The following is a 12443-nucleotide window of genomic DNA, read 5'->3' on the forward strand; positions in this document are numbered from 1 at the left end:
AGCTGCTATTCTGAGTTATATAGAGTCTTTTTACACACACACACATATATATATATATATATACATATTAAAGGGTTAATGGCAAGCAGACAACCAACTACCTCCAAAGAAGTGCAGTGCACATATATATATATATATATGTACTTGCAGATACAAAGAGTATTGTGGGTTTACAGCAGTTAAACAGCATTACTTTGGACTTTCTTTCCTCATTATCCTTTTTTAAACAGTGTGTACCTTATAAAGTTTTCTTAAACTATTTTACATTGTGAGAAAGGGATGCGTACCAAAGGTAGACATTATCAAATTGGGAGACATTTCAGGACAATATTTGTAAATTGGTCAGGAGACCAGGCACCCTTTAAGCGATCTGTTAATTTGTTTCGGTGACTGTCGCACATATGTGATCCAGTTTCATCATAACTTCATAAATCTATTCATTTGTAGGTGAAGTAAAAGGGAATTTTTGCCATTATGTATATTTCATCAACTACATCTGTCCGAAACAGCCAATGTGTGGGTTTTCTTACCAGCAGATATCAAAACCCCAAATAAGTATTCGTTAAAGTGTCCAGGTTGAAAGTCAGCTTTTCCTAAAATAAAAGTATTAAATAGGAATTTTATGTCAAAAATGTCCTCCAGTATTTTGTGCATCTCAGACCAAAACTGTCTTATTACAGGGCACTCTCAAAATATATGCCAGTGTTTTGCATCCTGGCTCCCGTACAACCTCCAGCACTCTCTCTGCTTTGGGTTAATGAAGAATCTAATTGGACATTTCCAACCAAATTCTCTTCATGTATATGAATTAGTGCACCTCGATGGAAAGCTGCAATGACTATACCATGCCACCCTCGAAATCTGAAAATTACCCTAATTTTCCCTTTATACATATATATATATGTGTATATTTTAAATTCCCCCCCCCCACAGCAGTTTATAAAGCAAAACATAAAATATGACATGCAAAGTCATTTCTCCTGCTTTTAATTTTTTTTTCACAATCTTAAGAACTTTGTAGAACATTTTGGGAGACATTTAGTGTACGTATAAGCGCCATATGTCGGAGAGACTTGAGGATGAATTAAAGAGAAATAAATAAAATTAGAATAGCAGTCAGTGAGGTTTGCTTGACTAAACATCATAGGGTCTTTTGTACAATACCTCCACAAAGTCAGGTCGTAAGGGTCTTACGTATTTCACCACTTGGCCCAGAATTTAATGAACACATTTTTCTGAAGATGAAGAGAAAAGGTAATATTTTCCATAACATAAATATCAAGTCAAGTCAAGTCAAACTTTATTCATCATCATTTACATCATCATCATCATCATCATCATCATCATTTACAATATCCATTCACTCTTCTAATGTGGGGGGTTCAGGAAGCAACCAGCACCTTATGAGGGCTTTCTTGCAAGTAGATATCAAAATACCAAACATATATTTGACAGATCGCTTTGCCTTAAGATCTATACATCCTAGAAATAATGAATTCCCATTTATTTTTAAGTTACTCTGTGGAATGGGATTTCTTTGACATAAAACCTGTATATAGTCTGGATGTAATACCTTTGTTTCATTCTGACATGTAGGATCCTAAAACTTCTATTCAGCACTGGGTCATCCAGATCTGATGGGTGGATTAAGAGTCTTTTTATTTCATTATACAATTCACAAAACCTTCAAACTCAAACTCAGCTCAAATAAATTTCCTTTTTAAGATGGAAGCATTAATGCAGGATGTTTTAACGTACAGGTTCCTCACCTGTTGGCAGCGATAAAGGAAGCTATGCTGCAGATTGTCGCTGTAAAACTCAAAGACAGTTGCTGATAATCACACTGTTAATGCATTCCATTTCCCAAATACTGTCCGTTAGCTCCCTTTTGAGTGCGGAGGTGTGAAACCCAGCCTTTGTCCCGACTGTTGCTAAGCTAACGGGGGCAAGCCCTAAGTGGGCTGTGGAACGCGTGGCATGGTGGTGCTTATCGCCTCTAGGCCCGCTGGTATGTTAAGAATGTGACCCGAGAGAGAGCCAGCGAGCCACACAGAAAGAGCGATAGAAAGAGAGAGATGCTGCCCTCTCAAACATGACTGGCCTAATAAACATGCCCCCCCTGTCTGAATGAATACCACCGCTGCTTATTCTGCTCTTTTACAGCTGTGTGGATGCATTAAACACGCTTTGAGTTCTTTGATATTCAGCTGTGAGTGCTGACGAGACTTTAGAAATGTGGACGTACATTATAATGAGATTTCTGGACTCTTCTGGTGTGAATAGTCCCTTTGGTATTTTGGAATGTAAACGAATGAAAGCCCCTCAGGGACTGAAAGAGAAACCTCTGAATGATGTGAATGACTAACACCCCCTCTCTTTCTCTCTCTCTTTCTCTCCAGTGTAAGACCTTGGAGTTGAAGCTGGAAGAGGAGCGGGTCTTCACTGAGTATGAACAGGTGCCCAAGAAGAGGGCGGACTGTGTTCTCACCACAGCAACTCTGCCCGAAAACACAGAGCGCAACCGTTTCCGTGACGTCGTTCCGTACGAAGAGAACCGGGTCGAGCTTGTACCAAACAAGGAGAACAACACGGGCTACATTAATGCCTCCCATATCAAGGTGCGCTCAACGGGTCGAGGGTAACAGTGTTAAGAAGTATAAAAAGAAATTTCAGGGATGGTTATAGCACCCACCTTTCTTTAATCCAGACTTGTATATATTGTATTGTGCTTAATGATTAAAGGTGGGAGGCCTTTCTCCATATGTATACGTTGTATACGTCCTATGAGAACTGTGTATCGTCAACTTTTCATGATCTAAGAAAGGCCTTCTCTTCTGTTTTGTGACTATACAATTTTCAGGGGTTATAAGTGGTTTATAAAGCTTAAAGGTACAGTTCACCCCTGAATCAAAAATTCATATTTTGCCTGTAGTGCTATTTATCATTCAAGGTTGTTCACTTGTGAGTTGCCGAGTGTTGGAGAGATCAGCTGTAGAGATGTCTGCCTTCTCTCCAATATAATAAAACTAGATGGCACTTGGTTTGTGGTGCTCAAAACACCTATTTTCCTTCTATCAGACTACACCCTCTGACCGTATCACTGTGCAGAAGGAAACGTACATCTACTGCTAGCTCAACGAGCACAACTGAGCTAGCTAAGGTTACAGCTCAGCCAAGGAGGATGCCTTCAGGTAGCCTGAGTGTCAGACTGAAGCTCGCAGAACCTTCAGTCTGACATGGCTTCCATTGAAGGCGATTTACAAGGGGGAGGGAATTTGATTTTTCCCTAACCAATCAGTAGAGATCAACGACTCACCCAGAATCTGACGTCATTAGTATCCATGCCTCGGGGGTGCCGAAAACAAGCGAGCATTGCCCGTTTAAAATGTCTCCGTCGTCGTGCACGCCCAGCTGCATCGCCGTTAAATCCAGTTTAGCAGCTTCCTTAATTTGGTCCTCCATTAACGCGAGTAGTGGCGAAATACCTCGATAGCATCGTTAATGTGGTCTGTAGGATCTGTAGCGGTCGCCATTGTTGCTATCCTTACCAATTACCCACCGGCGTACAGCTTGACATCAGCGTGGCGCTGATTGGCTAATCGCTAGACCCCCGGCGTTCATTGGTCCATCCATCGTTTGGACGAGATAAATCGCAAATTCATTGAAGTATGCCAGACCAGAGATGGAAGCCTACTCAGTTGAGTGGGCGGGGTCTATGGTCTGGAACCAGGCTAGCCTTCAGGGCCTGTGTCCAAATAGCGTTTTTCCTTAACAGAAAAATGGGGGCAGGGCCCTGGGGAGCGCATCATGAAAAAAGTGCTCCCAGCGTTTTTTTTATTGACGTGCTACGTGTGACAACAGTATCTTGACATTAAGGTTAGCTAACGTACACAGTTAACAATAAGCTTGCAGTGCGTACACTCAGCTGTCTGCTGGCAGATCTGCTTCCACAAAGTGGCTTTCTGTCTGTGCTGTGACAGTAGACTGTCGCCTAGCCAAAAAAAGCAGCAGTGACGCCACCATTGCCTTTCTGAAAAGATCAAAGATTTTCAACTAGAAGCACTTGTAGCGACTGCACCAAAAAGTTAGAGTGCTCCGAAAAAAGACGCTGGGTGCGACTCTTATTATCTAGGCGACCGCATGGGGCTACATATGCTCTCAAAGGATGCCTGCGATCAGAAAAAAGCTATGTGGACACAGGCCCTGAATGTTTACATCTCATGCTGTCATGAGCATAAGCCTTTCCGTCCATGAGTAGATGCACACTTCCTTCTGCGCAAAGATACAGTTGGCGGGTGAGGTTCTGTTGAGAGAAAATAGTTCCTACATGAAACTGCTCACAACAAGGTCTGTGGATTATCTTGAGTAACTGGGTCATAACTACTGGAAAGAGACATCACAGTTGAGTGTCTCAAATGTCTTTCTATGGCACTTTGAGCACCACTAGTGCCATCTAGTTATATTCAAGAGAAGGCAGACATCTCTACGGCTGATATCTTCAACACTCTGCAACTCACACCAAAACAATTTAGGCTGATAAATAGCTCTACAGCTAAGAGGAAAAATATGTGTTTTTGAATGTGGGGTGGGCTGTCCCTTTTAAGAACTAAAATACATAAAGGAACACGTTTATTCAGTTTATCTTGTCACCAAAATTGGAGCGACATGGTTACACATGCACATAAAAAGAGGTGTAGAGAAAAGCACCTTTTCATAGATAACATGATACAATATTGGATGTTTACTGTGTCAATATGACAGCCTGGATTTTAAATCGTACTTAACCATCTGCCAGTTTTAAGTGTGAACCAATACAGAGGAAAATAATGATACTGACTGGTAAAACAGTCAAATTAAGTCATATTTCACAGAGTGTTTTACAAGATTCAAGTTTATGTGTTTGGCTCCATCACAGTTACAGTCTCTCAGAGTGCTTTGCAACACCCACATCATACACCATAAATTAAAACACAGAGCATAAACTCGACACATTCAGCTCTCCACTTTTCTTTGTTGTGGTCATTCCTAAGCAGCGAACGGCTCGGAGGAAAGGATGAAAGGCAGCTGCTGAAGGCTGTTTGGGCCTTTAAGCTCACAGAGCTTGTGGAATTCCCAAAGAATGCGGTCCAAACTCCAAACCCTCTTAAGTCAACCTGAGCTGCTCTCACTAGCCTCTCTATTCATGCTTAGTTGCAAACAGTGTGTGCGCACAAGCTGGTGTGTGTGCATGAGTTTGCATTTCACCAAAGTGGCACTGAATCGCTGCCTATCACGGTGTAACCCTCTTACTTCCCCCCCGTCATTTAAGGTAGCTGCCACAGAACAAAAGGCCTTGTTTATTCCACATCCATCTCTTAATACAGTGTTTACAGTCACGAGGTGGCCCCAGGAATTAGCCGGGACATGCTCATTATGTAATGGTGCTCTGTGGTTGAGGAGTAGTGAAGATGGGAACTTTTTCAGAGCTGTGTGAGGCCTTGTGATTATTAATTAGGGAAGGTAAAAGAAAGCTGAAGAAGAAGAGGGGTTGATAGTTTTATAAATGAGGGGAAAGACTCAAACTGTGGGTGAAAATGATGATCACACTGCCCTCCAGTGGTCAATTAGATTATTGTCAAAATGTGTGGAAATAAGATGTTGATGTTGTTTTTTTCCAGCAGTATCTTTATTGGTTTTAACAACAAGACATTCATACACACATCCAGTATGTTCATATATACATCCACAAACACACAAAAGAAAATGACACCGTAACAGAATCTTGGTACAACCATGGAGTATTTAACACACACATTTAATCCACCCCCACCCTGAAAGTATGACTTTAAGGATAAATAAAATAAAAAATAATAAATGAGAGAGAAAAATAATTTAAAAAAAATAATAAGAGAGGAAAGAAAAATATGTTAACATTTAATTTGTTTTAACCCTTTAATATTCACACTAAGTATGTCACTTCTTGGTATTTGTAAAACAGAAAGAAAACATCAAAATAACAAACCATGTACTGATATAATGGCAGTAACATGTTAGTATACCAACATGTATCAGTTTGTTAACATGAAATTAGTTATATTACTGGAACAAGTATTATTTCCACATATTTATTCTAGATATTAACCATTACAATACTGTGAAAACATCTCAGAAATGTTGCAAAATCATACGGATATAATTTTAAAAAATAAAATCTATAATGGAATAACATTAGATTCATGGTATTAACAACAGTGAATTTTCATACTTTTTTTAATTTCATAAAAATTGTACATTTATTAATATAACATCACTACCTTTATCATAAAATGACAGTGCAACTGTTTGGTTGTGCGTGGCTTTAGACGGTAAAAAAAAATCATACTTACAAAATGATTTTAGCATATATATATAATGGATAACATTAAATATATAATTTAATAAGTGAATGATCTTGATCTGAACTTTTTTATTTCATAGCAAATAATCCACTTAATTATGTTAGCTTTGCTTCAGTACCTTTGTCATAAAAGGTTAGGTGACCCTTTATTAGACTTTTATTTTTTGTATGAAGTTCCATAAATCTGTTCAGTAAGACCTCTGAAACTAGAATATGTCAGAAAAATATGCCTAACTTTGTAACTCCCATCACACAGAGCCCTGGGGTCCCATAGGATCCATACAAAAATGTACACACGGACAAAAGCCAAAAATGGCATCTGCCAAGAAATATTAGACAATTTCCCATCATCAAAATGTTGTAAGCATGGGTCAAATTTTCTCCCGTCAAGTCTGTTTCTATAGATCACAACTTGTGCGTGGGAAATGGCGTATGCTTCTTTCAGGCCTCGTTTTGTATGTACGCGATGTTTATAAATGAGACCCCTGATGTCTGTAGTGACTTTTTTGGTTACTTCCTGTAGGAGGCAAACTTCAAAGGTGTACTTTTTAAAGACACAGCGACATCTAGTGGATTTTTTTAGCATAACATACTTAAACGGAATGGTAGAGATAGCTCAGTTAGGTTTTTTGAAGGTCAACGTATTGTTCATTGAGCTATAGTGACTCAAAATGTGCTCTACCAAAGTGGTGAGCAGAACGTAAAGGGTTAAAGTATAAATTAATTCCTGGCTTAAGTGTGAATTTTTTATTTAATTTCAGTTTGGTTAGTAGAAAGCAAATTAGTTTGTTTACACGTGTGGGTAGATTCTTGTTTGCACTGCAGCCACTATGATCTCCATGTGCACTAATTGATTCTTCGTGTGTGTGTGTGTGTGTGTGTGTGTGTGTTTTCCCAGGTGATGATCAGAGGGGAGGAGTGGCACTACATTGCCACCCAGGGCCCGCTAGCCAACACCTGTGCTGACTTCTGGCAGATGGTCTGGGAGCAGGGGGTCAACGTCATCGCCATGGTTACTGCCGAGGAGGTACGCACACACACATGCACACACATGGCACACACATGGCACACGCAGATGTGGATATTTTTCAGCGGCCGACAGCTGGCGTCTGTCTGTGTGTGAGAAATAGGATAACAGTGAGAGCGTGTGTGTTACTGCGTCTTTGTGTTTATGTGTAAGTATCAGAGCTCCCTCATCACCTTCATCTGTTTTTTTTTCCCATCTTCATCCTCCAATCTTCATTCTCTGCTCCATCTAGGAGGGTGGCAGGTCCAAGAGTCACCGCTACTGGCCCAAACTGGGCTCCAAACACAACTCAGCCACTCACGGCAAGTTCAAGGTGACCACCAAATTCCGCACCGACTCGGGCTGCTACGCCACCACGGGGTTAAAGGTCAAACACCTGCTATCTGGCCAGGAGAGGACGGTCTGGCACCTGCAGTACACTGACTGGCCCGAGCAGGGCTGTCCTGAATATGTCCAGGGATTCCTCGGTGAGTGTCGTCGTGGTTATCATCGGTTTGTGTGAATTTCAAGACGTAACATAAAGTGATGAGACCATCACTGTCATTATTCAGTGTCTAGTGAAAGGAATGGTTATTCTTGGAGAGAGTTAGACAAGATATCAAACTCATATACGGTAAATATGAAGCTAGAGCCACCAGGCAATTAGCTTAGCTTAGCATAAAGACTAGCCAGCCTGACTTTCCCACCAGCACCTCTAAAGGTAAGCATGTTTTTTGTCAGCTGTTTAAAGGAATACTTCATCTACAGAATGATCATTTTTATAACAATTACTCACCCCATGTAACGTTGAATTTGTGCAGTATACTTTGTTTTTCTTACATGCCTCCCGGGTGAACGAAGAATCCAAAAACAGAGAAAACTGTGAAGACAACGGGGAGCCACATTTAACAACAGCAAAACTATATCAAAACATCAGTTTACAAACTCTCACATGACTCGTGCAGTGTAATCCAAGTCTCATTTATCCAGTCGTATGGTCAGTACTTCCCAAAACACCTCTCCGTACGAGAAACTAGCATGTTTGAACTCTGTATGTATGTATTCCATTGAGCAGAGTTTAAATGCACGTGCTTGCCCAGGCGATCAACTCGTCTGTGCCTGACATTATTTATGCTGAAGTGAGACTTGGGTTATACTGCACAAATTGTGTGAAAGCTTATACAGGAATGCTTTGATATAGTTTAGCTGTTGCCAAACATGGACCCCTATGACTTGAATTTATTAAGAGTTTTCTCAAGTTTTTGGATTCTTCATTTATCGTGGAGGCATGTGAGAAAAATAAAGTTGTCTTCACAAATTCAACATAACACAGCGTGAGTAAGTGATATACAAATGATAATTTTGTGGGTGAAGTGTTGCTTTAATCTATCAAAAAAAAAAAAAGAGATGTGAATTATAATTCATGGGTCTACCTTTCCAAAGTGCTGTGAAATTGCACCTACTTAGGGCAACAGGAACGTTTGTCTTGGGTGCGTCGGTACAATAGTCAAACAAGACAGAACGGCAGAGAAGATACCTGCACATTAATGCAACTGGGCTGGGAGATCAATGCAAAATGGTCAATTTATTTAGGACATTCATGCACAAAACAAAGGGTGCTCTGAGTGCAAAAAAATATTGAAAAATGAATGGAAACAGCAGCAAACATTTCAGTCCTTGATTATGATGATAGAAGTCTTCTCTGCTGTCCTGTCTTGGTTCTACATTTGGACAGTGTCAATCTAGCTGTTTGCCCTTAAAGCTAATCCTCTCCTGGCTCTAGCCTCATATTTATCGGACAGGCATGAGAAAGATATCGATGTTCTTATCTAACTCTCGACAAGAAATCAAGTGTGTATCTGCCATTCCTTTACAGAAGCGACACACTCTGAAAAGAGGTTCTTATGCAACAAGTGAGCTGCAAAATCAGTCATCCGCATTCAAGAAATTCTCTTTTCAGTGCCCACATCTCACCGTTGTCCCCTCCTTCTTCCCTGCAGCCTACCTGGAGGAGATCCAGTCTGTAAGGAGACACACCAACTCCATGCTGGACACCTCAAAGAGCCTCAATCCACCTGTGGTGGTTCACTGTAGCGCCGGGGTGGGTCGCACCGGAGTGGTCATCCTCACTGAGCTCATGATCAGCTGCCTGGAGCACAATGAGGTGGGTGGACTGCAAGTTCAAGAGTCTGACTGGGCTGTGATTATGTTTTTGTAGGATCGCAGCATGTCGTTGACAGCATGTGTGTATCACAGTATCACATGGATTGATTCACAGCTTAATTGTCCAGATGAAGACACAGTTACAGGTCTTTTATTTTGTAAATAGGTGTTGTCTTTGTGACGTTAATGAATAATAGGCCCCAGGTCAATCCAAGTATGATCCCTTTTTTATTTTAGTGAGAAAATGCATATACATCTGACAGAAGATGAGGCAGGTTCATAGACTTTCAATGTAACTGTGTCTTTTTCTAACCAACATACATGTAACCGTGTTACTGCACAGAGTAATGTAGCTCTAAGGCATCCTTTTTACAGTTTACACCTCTAATGGATTGTTCCTCACTTGCCTCCTTTTCTCCATTCATGTTTCACTCACTGTCTCTTCCTCCCCTCCCTTCAGCCTGTGGAGGTTCCCACCATGTTGTCAGGGCTGAGGCAGCAGAGGATGCTGATGGTGCAGACCATCTCCCAGTACAAGTTCGTCTACCAGGTCCTCATCCAGTTCCTCAAGAACTCCCGCCTCATCTGAGCCGGGGGATCCTGACCTTTTGACCTTACATGACGTGGCAGAACGGCACCAGATAACGACAACGGTACTTTGAATTAGCGTGAGGACTGTGCAGCAGATACAGTGTAACTGATAGCTGGTTGGAGGCAGATACAGAGATTCATGTTGAGTTTTCTATGAGGCAGTTTGTGGTGGATTTTCAACTCACCTCAAAGGAGAGAAGGTTTCGCGTAGGCCTGTATAAAAATTGACGACCAATTCTCCTAATCAGCGTATGTAGTTTTCCCCCCTGGGTTTAATTCTTGGTCCTGCTTCTTCTGTGTGGAGAATGCATGTACGTGCCCCCCCCATGTGTTCATGAGATTTCTCAGGAAATATCTTGAGAAATCAAACCTCTGCCTGCTACATTTCTCATTCATTATTTAGCCATGATTAGAAATGGCACTATGCTGCATGAACAGTAGGTGGCAGCAGTATTATTACTATTCTCTATACTCTGAAAGAGTTTGCCAAACAAAAGTATTCTTTAAAATCACTGTGCTAAAATGTTCCTTTTATTTTAACAGAGTATTGATTAATACAGCAAATATTTACTTCAACATTGTAACAAATGTTTTTTATTTATTTCTATCGAGATTGTGCTCAACTCTGCCATTGAACGGAGCATTGACAATTTTATTTTTCATCTTTGAGCTCATCTTAATTTTAACTATACTTTTCAGAAAGCCTTCCTTGTCAATGCCAAACGGATCGCTCCCATTTTCTGTCTTGAATCACAGCACTTTGTGATCAAATGTGTCTCGTCACATTTCCTTCCTAAAAGCATTTCAAGTCTAAAAAGTGTTCATTTAATGAATTGGAGTTAATTTATACGTATTATTTCACAGTTTCCAGTCAGTTGTGTCCCAATACAGCAAATGCTGTACACCCTGCATTATTGTGCCTTATTTGAAACATGAAACAAGGAGACGCTGACCACCCTGTCCTTGTTTTAGGGTTCTAGATAGTCACCTAAATTCTTTTTTCTTTTTTTACCTCCAATGATTAAATCTTTAAAGGTATACTATGCAGGATTTTCCTTAAAACAATGTACAGACGAATACAGAGATAATCCCTCTCAGTCATCACAAATGATCCACTAGAAGAGTGTGGTGGTGTATTTTTCTGTGCCTGTATTTTCTTCTTATTTTTTGCGTTTGGGGCATAAGGACATGTACCCCCACAGCTCCCAGGTGAGGTTGGGGCTTTGTAAAAAAGTAGCGACCAGGTTCTAAAGCGTAGACAGCAGGCATCCAAGAGACAGCACCGAAAAAATCGCAAATGTGGCGAGAGGCAACGCCAAATTAGAATGAATCAAAAGTTGGCTTTTACTTTAACTTCTACGTTTACAGCTAGTAACTGACTTTAATCCTGCAGAGTATACCATTAATCGTATTTAATAGTTGGTGTTTTGTTGTAAGAACAACTTTAACATTTCAAATAATTTACCTAACTCTCAGGTGAAGATTTGGCAGTAGCAGAATACTGATGTCTCGGTTCATTTTTGAAGGATAACAGTAAAAAAGTGACACAATTGACATCGCCAAAAATAAAAAACAAAGCCAGCTGTTAAACTAATCTGATCCAAACTCCACTCTGAAGAATTTCCTTTCACATGTTACATTAAATATCCTTTTTTATTTTTCTGAATCGTGATGCAAAGCCAGCCATGTCCAAAGTAACTTTGTACATAATGGGCATGTGAGAAAAAGATTTCTACAAATGTTTTATATAGTTTCCTTTTTTTTTTTTTTTTTTTGACTTGGTACCCTAAAAATACCGCAACATAATAAACTATGCATGCATTTTTATATTTCAATGTATATATTCTCAAATAAGTATAAGCTTTATGCTCTTTTGACATTTAAGTGTTTTGTTGCACTTCTGTTCTCTTCGTGACAGTATTTTCTCACACGGCATTCCACTGTTTGTTTATATTTAATTTTTCCCCTGAATTGTTTTTCTTTTTGGCAAAACTCCCAAATACTTTTCAAAGTATGTGTACATATGTTTTGTATATGCGTTTTCAGTGCATCAAGTCTTTTTGTTTTTCTCTCCCCAGACATGTATGAAGCTGTCGTACTTGCTTATTATGCAATAAAGCCTTATTTTCTTTAAGACTGTGGCCACAGATTCATTTATCATTTCCGTCAGCTAGTAATAATGTGCGTGTGTCGGAGAGGGTTTCTTCTGCAGTTCTGGAAACATTAATTTGCGCAGAGCACTCACACAAGGTGCTAATGCAAACACAGCGCTCTGTACCGGCCCTCTGTCGTGACTTGGGCACACGC

General features: G+C 40.2%; 1 protein-coding gene across 1 annotated transcript in view; it reads left to right on the forward strand.

The window, feature by feature from the left end:
• Positions 1-11911, forward strand: part of LOC126398628 (tyrosine-protein phosphatase non-receptor type 14-like) — a 61649-nt gene extending 49738 nt beyond the window's left edge. The window contains exons 16-20 of the mRNA XM_050058122.1: positions 2400-2618; positions 7275-7403; positions 7636-7870; positions 9383-9546; positions 10006-11911. Coding sequence (XP_049914079.1) covers positions 2400-2618; positions 7275-7403; positions 7636-7870; positions 9383-9546; positions 10006-10134 — 876 coding nt within the window. The 3' untranslated portion in view covers positions 10135-11911. The remainder of the gene's footprint in view (positions 1-2399; positions 2619-7274; positions 7404-7635; positions 7871-9382; positions 9547-10005) is intronic.
• The last annotated feature ends 532 nt before the right edge of the window (positions 11912-12443 follow it).

Source organism: Epinephelus moara, chromosome 12 (genome assembly GCF_006386435.1).
Source record: "Epinephelus moara isolate mb chromosome 12, YSFRI_EMoa_1.0, whole genome shotgun sequence".
Lineage (NCBI taxonomy): Eukaryota > Metazoa > Chordata > Actinopteri > Perciformes > Serranidae > Epinephelus > Epinephelus moara.